At 34.5% G+C, this 13,704-nt stretch overlaps 1 protein-coding gene across 1 annotated transcript; it reads left to right on the forward strand.

Annotated features, from left to right (window-relative positions):
• Positions 1–9,014: 9,014 nt before the first annotated feature.
• Positions 9,015–10,961, forward strand: LOC103935250 (dof zinc finger protein DOF3.6). Its single transcript, XM_009345020.3, has 2 exons — positions 9,015–9,345; positions 9,519–10,961. Exons 1-2 carry the CDS (start codon positions 9,292–9,294, stop codon positions 10,551–10,553), a joined length of 1,089 nt encoding a protein of 362 aa, XP_009343295.2. The 5' UTR covers positions 9,015–9,291; the 3' UTR covers positions 10,554–10,961.
• The last annotated feature ends 2,743 nt before the right edge of the window (positions 10,962–13,704 follow it).

The raw sequence follows: 13,704 nt of genomic DNA on the forward strand, positions 1-13,704 counted from the left end.
AGAAATTACAAAACCCCATGTAATTTTAATGGGTAAATGTGGGAGGAAGAGGTGACAGCAAGTGAACAAGTAATGGAGGCAAAAGCTGCAACGCTATAAGCTTTCCTTTGCATAACTGTTACAGTGAGTACCACTGCTTTTTCTGCATGATATGAGTTGAAGAAATATTCTGCAAAGATTGATTAGATAGGGGAATTAGATTCCTACACCACCACCAACCTTAAAATTGTACTAATTTCCTATTTCTGTCACATGCTCTCGTGCAAGAGATGGATGATAAATAAAAGTCAATGAGATCTGATCCATATATAATATAGTTGGAATGTTGCATGCATAAAAGCAAAATACAAAACTAAAATAAACATAATTAAAAAAAATAAAGCAGGTACTCTTGAACTTTTTTCTACATATACAGTCTGGAATTTGCTGCGAATTTGAAGTGAGGCCCGGGCGATCGTTTTAACATAAGGGTTAAATTCAGGGTATTTGGAGACGCATTCAAATTGTCGTTGTCACAATCCATCAACAAGTTTCAGCAGTTAAAGCTTGATTTGTGATTGGTTTGGCCCTTTGGGGCTGTAAATTGTGGTTTAAGTGGTTAAAAATATTAACCTATGTATGCATTCAAACATCTACCAAAGTTTAGTTAAGCTTGAACGGTGACTAGCTAAGGCTATAAATTGCAGTTTAAGTGCTTAAACGTATGCATTGAGCTTTTGTATTCGCTCAGCCTTTTTTTGGTTAACAGTGCAGTTAAAATAGAAAACCTAATTTATGACTTGATGAATATGACAATTCCATATGTGGATGAATTTGTGACAGAGCTTAGACAATGAACGTAGGTTTGAAAGGCATCTTTCAGGGGTCAATTTTTGTAGCCGTGTAAACAAAGGAAAAGAAGCTGTTATATCTTAAGTGTTCTTTCCATGTTACTCTAATCTGTGATACCCCATTTTCCACAACATTCTATTTAGACTAAAATTAAAGTAATTAGTACTTGGCATGCATGTCCCCTTTTAACCTTTAGCAAAGGTAACACTTTATATTGAGCTTCAATTAGCAAAGCCCTAATGACTAGCTAGAGACTAGGTTGTTAAGCCTGTGGGTGCAAGAAAAGGATGCTCATGTGCTCATACATATACATATATATATGTATATAATACACTCTACATGTTTCAAACTTACAACATTCATCTCTCGCTCATCTTAGTACACTTGTTCTGATACTATGTTAAGTTCATGAGAATAACTTATTCTTACAACATTGGCTTACATTTCTCCAAACCATGTACCTTAGGGGAAAGGGTGCCCATATTGCAAAGGAACCAAGGTACCGCCATGTGGAACTATGGAGTGAGGGTTGTGCAAGAATCTAGCTAGCCTTGAAAGCCCTAGGTAAGAACAGTAATGAGAGTGAATGAGAACAATGATGAGTACTCTATAAACTTGTTGCCCTAAATATTATGACATGAAAAATTAAGAATATGTATACGCGGAATGTCAAGATCGATCGCTAGTAATCACAGAGGTGGTGGGCACTTTCTGCCCTTCTTGCCCTAGCTAGCAGATAATATCATTAAAAAAAAAAATGGAAATCCCAGAGAGAAAAGAGAGATAACATGTGTCAATATCATGCTTTAATTTCACAAACAATAAGTTCGAGTCTGGCTAGGATGAGGAACCAAATTATATTAATTAAAGTGCTTCACAATATTTTCATGTTCACATACAATATCTGACCACTACTGAAATTTATGGAGGTCCCAAAATCAGTAAGTTTAATTTCTTAAGATTGAATTGAAAATATGGGTTTGAGACAGATGAACATTGCTAAAAAGCTAAGAAAGCAAACTGCCCCATGCCCTGATCCTTTTCATAAGAGCACATGACTTGGGGTCCATTGTGCAGCCTGAAAACATAAGATGCTGCATCTTAATCATGTAATGTAGGAAAACCATGAATACATGTACATATGGATTTTCAGCATATAGTCAGTAGGCCTGTAGCTTGTATATATAAGACCCCAGCTAATTTTTGTAATTAAGGATGCAAATTAGTTCACTCATAATTCGTATCCCATCACACATAGATATCAATGGCTATAATGCTAGATGGTGAACCACGACATCTGAGATTAATACTAAGTTCATGTGTGACATTAACGGTTTTATGCGAAGAATTTGTTGAGAGTATGAAATTCATATCGGGGATATAGACCTTGTATGTGCTTATAAGTAATTGAGATATTCCTCATATTGCCAATTGATTTTATGGTGAAACCTCAACTTCTTTCATAATATCAGAGCAGATTGTTCTACGTGTGAAGCCCAATGAATACACGCGCTCCGCGTAACCCGATTTGTGTTATTCACATATTAGGCTTGAAAATTTGCCACACATGAGGGGGCTTGTTGAGAGTATGAATCCCACAACGGGAAAATGAGAGACCTTGCATGTGCTTATAAGTAATTGAGCTACTTTCCATATTGCCAATTGGCTTCATGTGAGATTAATACTAATTTCATGTGTGACATTGACGGTTTTATGTGTGGAATTGACGGTAAGGACTAAAGTGAGACTCGAGTATCTTGACCATTACTACAATAAACTCTAACTAGGAATATGGTTTATTGACTATACTTTTCTTTTTCTTGGTATTATATAATTGAAATTTTGATTAACCGTATGCACTTATATGCCTTATATATATGCAAAGAGATCCCTATTTTTTGAAAAAAAATGGAGATTACGTGTGGCCTCACTTCACATCGAACTTCAATGATCCGAATTATCTATTTTGTAAGTTTCGATTCATAGATTATCATTGCAAAAATTCAATCCAATCCGAAATTATTTGCCTATTTAATTATCAAAATAAAATTTCATTGTTTTTTATACAATAAAGTATTGTTAATTTCTTTGAACCTAATCAGATGTCTTAAATATTTTTGATTTGACTAATATTTTGTAAGGATGATCTATGAGGTGCAACTTGAAAAATAAAATATTCGAATCATTAAAATTCGATATGATATGGACCCCATAACTAATCTCTATTTTAATAAAAAAATGAGGATCCCTTTCCTCTTCAAGTTGATGTTGCAGTTGTTGTTTGGACCATATGACCTATGTAGCTTCTTTGTCAATGAAAGAAACTGGGACAGCATTGTCTCATTTTCAGACTTATCATGATATACATGTATCCATAAATGTAACAATTAATTAATAAATCAAAATTTTTTTTTCCCAAAAATGTGTGTGTGAGAGAGTGCTATTTTTTTTTCTATATTTGAAGTTAACACATGGCCCAAGTCGATGTTTTTAAAATGAGAACACATACCCCAGCTAGCTAGTCCATCAACTTAACCACGTCTCTTGCATCTCAGCCAGGACATATATAAAATAGAAGATAGATTTTATTATGGAATTTACATATATATGTTTAATAATTTTATTGCACTTAATTTTGATGTGGTAGCTAGGGTTGGGATTATTAATTATTAATTTAATAATAAAATGGATTCGAAAAATCTTATTTCTGTTTGGAAGATGACGAGAACTTGGTGGTGGAGACAAATTTGGGACACCTTTAAGATTAGGGAAGAAAATTTTCATTAATTAGATGATTAATAGCTAATTGAGGGCATTAAAGTGAGCAAAACTATTTGATTAAATTATAAAAGAAAAGTCTGATAACTATTATCTAAACTACATATTAATAGAACCATCTTTGTCAACCAAAATAGAGTGAAAAAACTATTTAGTCTTCTATCACACCAAAAAAATGATGGGCAAAATTGTAATTTCATAGATTCAAAATTTATTTTTTTTTTATTTTTATGAAATCCTCATCTACAAGTGATGTTAAGATATATTTAATGTTAAAAAAAAAAAAAATTTCCCACTCACACCAACATTCTCTCTCTCACTCTCTCCTTCCTATTTTTCTTTTTAAAAAAGTATTCTTACACACAAAGTGTGAAGGCAAATACTAGTAAAAAATTAATTGAGCCACTAGACCCACCCAATTAATGAAAAAACCCCGTGGTTCTAATTGATTTTAGCTGTGAATCGTTCTCCCATCATCTGGTTTACCTTTTTTTTTTTTTTTTTTTTTTTATTAAAAAGTATTGCGTTTAAAGTGTTTTATCTTTTGGTGTAATTTTAAGTGTGATATATATAGTGAGAATATTACTGTTTGTGTAAACGCGTAATTAAGGGATAGGTAAATATTGTTAGAGTGCATCTGAATCCTTCATTTTTAATGGAAATCAAATTATCAAGTGTCTCTTTCTTTCCATAATTATGCACGTGTTCCATCTCATGATCACCATCAGTTCAGTCGCCATTGATACTGATGGGTTTAGCTGAGTGTATCAGCATTGCTAGCTAGCTAGCCAGGTGACTTGATTTATATATTTAAGAGTCCTGATTAATGATAATGTGTTTCTGTCACTCCAGCTGTTCCACGTTTCCTCGTCAATTCTCTTTTCCTTGTCCTCATATTTATGTTCTCGATTAAATCTTGGCCACCCCTTTCTGGTTCCTACTTGTATCGGTTGTAGATGAAATTATTAATTAGAGATGTGATTGTGTAAACTTAAAAGTAGAATCCTAATAGAATTTGGAGATCAAATCCTAATAGGTTTGTATTACTTGCAAGGAAAGAAAATCCATCATGAATAATATAATATAAATAAAGATACAATGACATGCCCGACCTTGATTGTGTGTTCGTGTATGGTTGTTATAAATACATGTGCAGTGACCCTGGAGTTCATTCCAATCTCGAACCGAAAGTTTAGAGCATGCCATAAAAAAAACTAAAGGTTTTCCTAAAGAAGCACACCAACCATGTTGAGAACTTTTGTTCTCCATGATGTAAATTTGTTAAACCAAACTATGTCCCAGGAAATTATGGTTCTAGCTATGATGCTTGTGAATTTTATTCAAAGCAATAATTCACGTTTTGGTCATGTACAGAATGTCGAATGTCGCTAAGATTGATTTTGTTGCTTCGGAGGTATCTGGAAGAAACTATCTCAAGGGAAATCAAGACGTGAAACTCCACCTCACTGCAAAAAGGTATTAGTGCGAAGTCTTAGGTTAAACTTTTTAAAGGGCGAACTTAAACCACATTATTATGGTTGACCAATTGTGTGGTGTAGACTATATGTCCTGCCGTTAAGTGTAAATGATAATGTTGTATGGTTTGAAAAAACTACTTTTTAAGACCGCTTTATAATATTACAAAGCGACTCTCCTTCATCTTGTATGCTTCAAAACCTAAAGACCCTCAAATCGTAAGCTTAGCTGCCCAAAGAGAATCTAATTTTGTTCTTCTCATTTAAACATTAAAGGACAGAGCAAGTAGTCTCCATGGGGCAACTAGCCATACAAGGATTTATGTACCGTCACTGATGCATGTAATAAGACCAATCGCAAATATCCACTAAAGAGCATCTTCTACAAGATTGACCTACCTGGAAGAGTAGCAAAGTTGGCAGTTTTGTTAGACCTTATATATTTAATAAACAACTAAAAACATTAACTTGAAAGAATCCATAAATTATGCTTAATTGATAAAGCACTCGAAGTCAACATGGCATGTAGGAAAGATGAACCCTCTTTGACAGAACTGTGTGAAATATGCTCAACCATGGACTTCTCCTTCAATGGAAATCATATTGGAATCATGTGGAATGATATGTTAGTTGACCAAAGTCTTCTGCACACCCAACACTCCTTTATACTCGAACTAATGGGGCATTTATATGAGTTTCTGTGTAATGTGAGCAGGGACCTTAACCTTGTATTTATATGGACTTAACCCTAATGGATCTTCACATAATAATGTCATTAGGATTCCTTGCAGTCCAAGGATAATTGATACACCAAATCTCATTTTAAATAGGATAGAATCAGGAGCCTTAATTCCCCAAGGAAATTCGAAATATATTAACTTTACTTGAGGGGTACAAGCAATCCTTAAACTAACTGTGTAGACCTATTAACCGTTGGATTATGGTCCAATGTCTAACAAGTTCAGCTAGGCGAGTTTGCCATTCAATATGAACTACAAACAACAGAAAAAGGTCAAGCACTAGCCAGCTTCTTAGTAGATTTCCCTGTAAAATCAAATATTTGGGGCGACTATTCCATAGGTGACGTGTCTACCTCTATGTCTAGGCAAAAGGAATAAGGATCGTTTGTTACACGACTTATTCATTTAACCGGCTAGCCTTGTGAATGATTTCATTTGGTTGTTATCTCCCGCTCTTGAAGGATTGGATTCGGTGGAATATCTGGGTTTAAATTTTTTGTTGTTCTTGGCTGTTTCAATCTTTCTTTTTTGGTCGAGCGAGCAAACTACCTTTCATAACCTTACTTCCCCGGCTTTCCGGAAAGGATTTCTCTTCCTTAGCTTTCACATTAAACAACTAAACCTATTCCTAAAGTGGAAGTATTTGATCCATCTCCGATAGATAATTTCTATTTTATTTTTATGCCATAATTTATTTTTAGCGCAAGATGATGTATATCTTGAGTTAATAGAGCCAACCAAAGCTTACTTAGTGTGTAAAGATTACATCTTCGTATGATACCGGGCATCTGTGAAAGCGTCTGCACTCTCCTCATTCTACTCAGAAGGAGCTCCAATTCCTATTGGTTTTGGCAGAGGCAAGAAAGAAAGAAGCTAGGCTTCAATCAAAGATGAGATTGTTTAGTCGTATATATGTATATTAACATTCTTATAATGAACTGTCCATTAATTTTTTTGATACATATAAAAGACTAATAACACCATTCGATTGAACTTAAAAAAAAAAAAAAAGTCGGTTATAGCATTTTATAGAGTTAAAAATACATCAACTAAATTAAATGGACAACACAATTTGCACAACAAATACACATATGATCCTCTTTAATTTGTAAACTAAATGATGCGTCACTAATAGAAATGAGCATGTTAATTGTTACTTAATTAATAATCCAATCGTCAACAGCCATATAATTTGGTTTACACAATTTCGTTTAGAAATTTGATCTCCTTAACATTACCCTTAAGCAAAAGAAAGAAAAAAATAAATTAAAATCATCATCAAGACATAAATATCACGCAAATCGTCAAGAATCTGCATGCATATCTAAAAATAGATCCGTACCTAATTAGGGCCAAATGTATACACGGTCACCAATGGTATTGGTTGGGTACATTCAACAAATTAGTGTCGATCGGACGGTCATAATCTAGTTCTCAAGATGAAGATTTGATGCTCATTACATGATCAATAATATTTCTTGGTTATGTGAAAATCAACCGGTGGGGACTCTAAAAATTATATGATTAGGTTGCTTTTCTAGCGACCCAGCCGATGGAGAAAAGAAAACCCTAGAGAATTAGACAACAAGGTGGGTATGGGACCCACTGATATCTGACGTGGCAAATTGGTAATATAAAGTAAGAATCCTCCGACCGTGAGCATCTGACAAAGACCATACTATATCCACCCCACAAACGCGGCTAGCTAGGCCACCACCATGGCCACCAACCCTAGTCTTTGTTGATTTACTTAGGGATAGGGTAATGCTAAAGAGGTTAAAATTTTAAATTAAATTTGTAAATTAAATGATATGTCATTAATATAAAATAAACATGTTAATCAACAAATAAGTAATAATCTAATTAGCAATCTTCACAATACTTTTGTTAATAAGAAGGTGAAATTCAAAATGGAATTGTTTTTTCGGTTGAAAAAAATGTTTATTCAAAGAAATACATTTACAAGGGAAATATAATTATGTTGTTAAAAATTTCCCTCAAAACTCTTTTCATTTTATAAAATTTATTTTTATTCTTGCAAACACCAGTGCATCAATTTCATTCATCAAAATAATATGTCAGATTGCCATTTATTTAAATCTAAGTTCTAGTTTGTTTTTAATAAACCTGTGAAACAAGTTTGCCTCTAGTCTCAAGGTTACCTGGTTAATGATTAATCATACAGAAAATTTCAAAAGAGCCTTATTAGTACATTATTTTCATAAAATAGTTGGCACAACTTATATGAATTTAAAGCCATAAAATTACGTCAAATTAATTAGATTGATGAAGAATCTACAGCTAGAATAGTACTAATTTCTGATAAATAATTTTGAACAGAATTAAATATCCTAAAGGCTTCCACAAGCATATTGAATTTTGGCAAGCTTTGTACACTTCTCATCAATTTCACTTCAAGCTTTTGGTATATGAAACATTGTGAAGAGCAAGAAGGGAAGCATATATATTGATTTGAATCTATATTAATTAGTACTGTTTGTATTTATACACTCATTTTTACCTTTGACACATCATTGTTAAATTTTGCTATGGATCTTCTTTAAATATTCATTTGATCCAATGACCAAAAATTAGAAAAATGTTAAAAAAAATGAGTATGTGGATGCCACTACCTGCAATAATACTTCAAACTCTTTTTCATACTTTTGGCAAGACGCTGTTTCTGTGCAGGCATAAGCTTTTCTTTTCTTTTTATTTATTTGTGGGATAGGCATAAGCTTGTAGCATCCCGTATATCTTGAAGAGTTTACTTTGGACGAGTAATTAGTAATACGATGCAAATTTTAAACCCTAATTAATTATAATAATCATCCAATAAAAAAGGTTTATACAGAAGGATACATTGATTCTTTCTTTTATAATAATCTACGTAAAGGTACCCAGAGAAAAAAATGATAATAATATAGTAGTATACTATACATTTCCATGCAAAAATAAAAACGCTGCAACTGCAAGGAACGGATAGGAGAAACAAAGGTACATTCGATGGTGATGCTTCCACCCAAGACACCCCAACAATCACCCACCTTTTCATTATTAATTCCATATCAATATTATATAATTGTGTACCCAATATTATATTCATATTATTAAAGTTCTACTAATTAGGGTTTCTCTCTCTCTGCATGGCCATTGGTCACTAATCTTTTTTGGTTAAGCAGCGTCATAAAGAAGCTTAAAGACTAAGAAAAATGGTTCCTCACCTTCGAACCCTAAAAATTTAATAAAACAAAAAGCAAAAGAAGTAGTGGGCGGATCGATGGGATGAGAGGAACAAAGAACAAAATAAATAAACACCCACCTCTTTATCTTTCCATCTCCAATTCTGATCTTTTTTTCCTCCCTTTCTCTCTGCAACAGCAACTATCTCTTGTGGATGTGATTCTCCAATAATATTACATCCTCTAAAAACGCACATCAAACTTTTACAAAAGAGAAAGCTAGCCATGGTTTTCTCATCCGTTCCCGTCTATCTGGATCCACCCAACTGGCAACAACAGGTAAGGGTTTAATTTCTTCAAACTTGTATTTTGTTCCTTCCATAGCTAGCTTCTTCACCAAAAAAGTTGATTTAAAGATAAATATATTCTACCCTTTTTCAATCTATATCTCTTCTCTTGAATATACCAGTTATTGATTTATTTTAACTTTTTTTTTCCTTATGATTGCATAGCAAACAAATCATCATCAACAAGGAGGTGGATGTGATCAGAATAATCCTCAGCTTCCGCAGCAGCCGTCTTCAGAACCTAGGTGTACTTCAAGAGATGGCAGCGGCAGTTTGGGCTCGATCAAACCTGGGTCCATGTCTGATCGAGCCCGGCTGGCCAAGATACCACAGCCAGAGACGGCACTGAAATGCCCTCGATGTGAATCCACAAACACAAAGTTTTGCTACTTCAACAATTACAGCCTTTCCCAGCCTCGCCACTTTTGCAAAACGTGCCGGCGCTACTGGACCAGAGGAGGAGCCTTGAGAAGCGTGCCGGTGGGAGGAGGCTGCCGGCGAAACAAAAGAAGCAAAGGGGGCAACAGCAGCAGGTCAAAATCACCAGGCGCAGCTGGTAATTCAAGCTCAAGTACGGTCAATTCTTCCAACAGCTGCAGCACTAGTGATAATATCATAGGCCGTTTGACACATCCACCACCACCACCACCACCACATCAATTGCCCTTTTTGCCCTCCTTACACCATCTTACTGATTATGGTTCCGGGGACATGATAGGGTTGAATAATTTTGGGGGTATTAATCAACCCGGTGATGTTGAATTCCAACACCATCAGTATGGTTCAGATCGGTTGAGTGCCAGACCAAATATTTTAGGCATGAATAATATGGGTATTTCTGAGCATTGGAGATCGTCACTACTTCAGCAACAATTTCCTAATTTCTTGGCTAATTTGGAACCACCACCTAGTACTACTCATGGGATGTACCAATTTGACGGTAGAGATCATCAAAATGTTGGCCAGCTTCCGATATCTAAGCCGTTAGATCATTCGGCGGGTAACGGAGTTACTACTACTCAGATGGTTAATGTGAAAATGGAACACAGTCATCAAGCACTGAATTTGTCAAGGAATTTTTTGGGAAGTCTGGGAAATGATCACCAATACTGGGGTATTAGTACTGCTGGTACTGGTGGCAATGCTTGGACTGATCTTTCTGGTTTCACATCTTCTTCTTCTACCACCCATCTCTTGTGATATTTGATCATTGTCACTTGTGTTTCATTGAATTATTACAGGTTCAAGAGAGAAATGATCAAGTACTCTCGAAGGTAATAAAATTTCAACCAATTGATCGACCAATGCTAACTTCTCAAGGGTTTTGAAGGTTCAAGTCCAAAAGTATGTGTGAGATGAAATGGGAAGGTGAAACAATCTCATCATATTTTGTCAAAAGAAGCTTAATTAGATGAAATGGTAGGATTTTAGTTTGGAATCGTTTGTTGTTTTTTATTGCTTTAGTTTTTGGGAGAGTTTATGTAGCTTAGCTATATGCTTAATTATGTTTCATGGAGACTTGGAGTCGTTTTGTATCTGACATTTTGAAGGGCCTAATTGTTATCATTCTTCAAATGAATGCTATGTGTACCAAGTTTCCTTCACTAATTTTATAAGTTTTGTTCAATCTTTACTCTTACTCATTATTAATTAATTCCAGTGAAAAGGTTGGAAAGTTATATTAGAAGATTAGTTGTCAGCTCCAACACTCCCTGTATGCAACTAAGTTTTAGTCTCAGAGTGGTGTCACTGTCCAATGCATACTTGCCACATGTGCTCAAAAAGTATACTATCAATCTGATAGAAGATTGTCACGTGATGAATTGGTAACATGAGAGAGACTATCATGTACTGGAGTTGAACGGAAGATGCAATACTATCATTTCGATTCTAGGCAATATTGCAAGCAGACATTCTTGAGTCTTGTTATCATATTATCTCAATTGTTGGGTCATTGTTGTTTGATATTTTAGGACAGGAAATAATATTCACCATATCTCCCCACTATCAACTTGATCAAGTTTCTTTTATTCATAGCATTAACTGCAGATATTTGGACAACATACTTTTGGGGATCTTTACCTCTTGCTAGTTATTGCCCTAAAGCTAGTTCATGACCTTGTTTTAAATTTTGACCAACATATATGTAGAGAGAGAGAGAGAGAGAGAGAGAGGGAGAGAGAGAGAGAGAGAGAGGATAGAAGGGTTTAGTGTAATAAGAAGATCGACGTACTTACTTGTATCTGGTGCGATGACTAAAATGATTATGCACAATGGTGGAGTTCGAAATTTTTCACTGGATGGGCTAACTTAGAGATTTAGATTTTTATAAACAAAGAAAATTGATACCATATTTTTTACTGTATCAGCTGGCTTAAGAAAATTTTCACAAGGTGAGCCAAAAACTTTTGTTATTCAAACAAATTCAAACTTGTACATGTACAAGAAGCGATGAGAAAAAAGATGTGAGAAAAAGAGATAGTTTGTGAACTGTATTATATAATTAAACCAAAAGAATTTGAATCAGTGACTAAATATATGATGGACTACATTTGAAAATTAATAAAAATTACATGTAAAATTTTGTTCGTATTGAAAGCTACCTGTGCTACAGCCCATGGTAACCCTTAATGTGGCTCCGCCCATGATTATGCAATTATAAGAAATTGTCCAAAACGAGACGTACTATTTTGTTGGATGCGGTTACAAAGAAAATACGAGAAACGCCAAATTCCCACTCAAAATCATGCATGTATAAAAGAGAGCAATGAGTCCTTGGAATTTTGTTGGAAAATGCTAACCTAAAGAGGCTCTAGGACCATACTATTATACTCATATCACTCAAAAGCATACGAAGGAACCAAAAAAGATGAAAAATTGGAGAGCCTCTTTAACACTTTGTATCAGTATCAGTTCGTCCCTTTACCAAAACAAAGTAAAACAAATAGTGATTACTATTTTTAAGAGAGTGCAATTAGCTGGGTTTGGGATTTGCTTTTACACTAACCAAGGTGAAGCAAATAAACTCCTAAAAAAAGCTACTCCATCTGTCTTTCTCACTAGAGTGCAACAGTCAAGATTGTATTTTTGGTCGGCAGGACAGTGATGTTTGAATTTTATTTGGAAAACTCACAGGTAACTTATTTTCAAATTATTTTCAAGCTTTAGTTTAGAACTTGTCTTGTTGTAATTTCATTCAATTGGTTACTTGTTGTCCATTAATTGACAGTCATTAGGCTATACACTCATTCTAGACACTATTAATGGAAGTTGGGAGATTCGAACTAAAGACTTTGGGTGCAAGAAAAAAAACTCTTAAACAACCGATGAAAATTATATCCTAGGTCTCATGCATATTAGTTGTTAGTTATTAATGGAGAGGGTATACTGTAACAACTAACAAGCTAGGAAAGGAGTATCCTCATTGTTTATAATCAATCGGAGCAAGAAGGAGATGAGAGCAGAAGAAGAAGAAAGAGAAAGAGAGAAAGGGAGAAAGACGACGGGTGCGTGGCTCGGAAATCCAAGCTTTTACTACGTAAAAATGGTGATGGCCACATCACATGTGATACAGTGGTAGGCGTGAAGATGTTCTCTCTGTTTCCATGGCAGCTTTCCCTTTTATTACGCCCTTTTCCTCTCTCTCTCTCTCTCTCTCTCTCTCTCATCAATCATATATACGGACCGACGCCTAGGCAGAAACTCAGACTTCAATCCATATATGCTTCCTAAAATTCTTGGATACAATACAAACCTCACGTTCTCCCACATGTGCTCAATCATATATATGTGTTAGATTCCTGTTCAGTTCTAGACAGAATCTCAATAGTAAATATATTACACAATTTGCAAGGATCGAACAAACATTATTCTTAGTCAGATAAAATAAGTATTAGTGTTAGATCGTCCTTCAAGATGTTTTTTCTTTAAATTTCTGTTATATTATATGTTGAATTTGGTTCGTCAAGTACATCATACACGTATGCACGTTACTGCAGATTTTTTATATGGCATTTAATGTATGTCTATAATACATAACACACTTATTAGAAGTTATCAGTGACATTATTAGATATTCTTAGAGTTGGGTCACTCACCGACTCCTAATCATATCAATATTGTCTCAACTTAATCACTTATTGCTAGATATTGAATTTTATCACAAAAAATCTCGTTGTTATTAAGAGTGAAACCATACATTTATATTGCATTTTATTTTCTCAAACCTAATGTAAAACTTATATTCATACACATCTCTTGGCGGGGATGGTATCATCGTCTTTGGTAAAGAAAAAAAACAAAATCTAATCTTATAGGCTACTGTGGAGCCAAAAATAATCAAGAAAATTAT

This window comes from the organism of the source record quoted next, unplaced genomic scaffold (genome assembly GCF_019419815.1).
Source record: "Pyrus x bretschneideri cultivar Hongxiangsu unplaced genomic scaffold, Pyrus_bretschneideri_v1 Contig32, whole genome shotgun sequence".
NCBI classification, from domain to species: domain Eukaryota; kingdom Viridiplantae; phylum Streptophyta; class Magnoliopsida; order Rosales; family Rosaceae; genus Pyrus; species Pyrus x bretschneideri.

Bases quoted from the DNA above. Each gene is read 5' to 3' on its own strand.
- LOC103935250 (XM_009345020.3), top strand. From the start codon at position 9,292: ATGGTTTTCTCATCCGTTCCCGTCTATCTGGATCCACCCAACTGGCAA. The intron at 9,346-9,518 runs GTAAGGGTTTAA...ATGATTGCATAG, and splicing joins CACCCAACTGGCAACAACAG to CAAACAAATCATCATCAACA.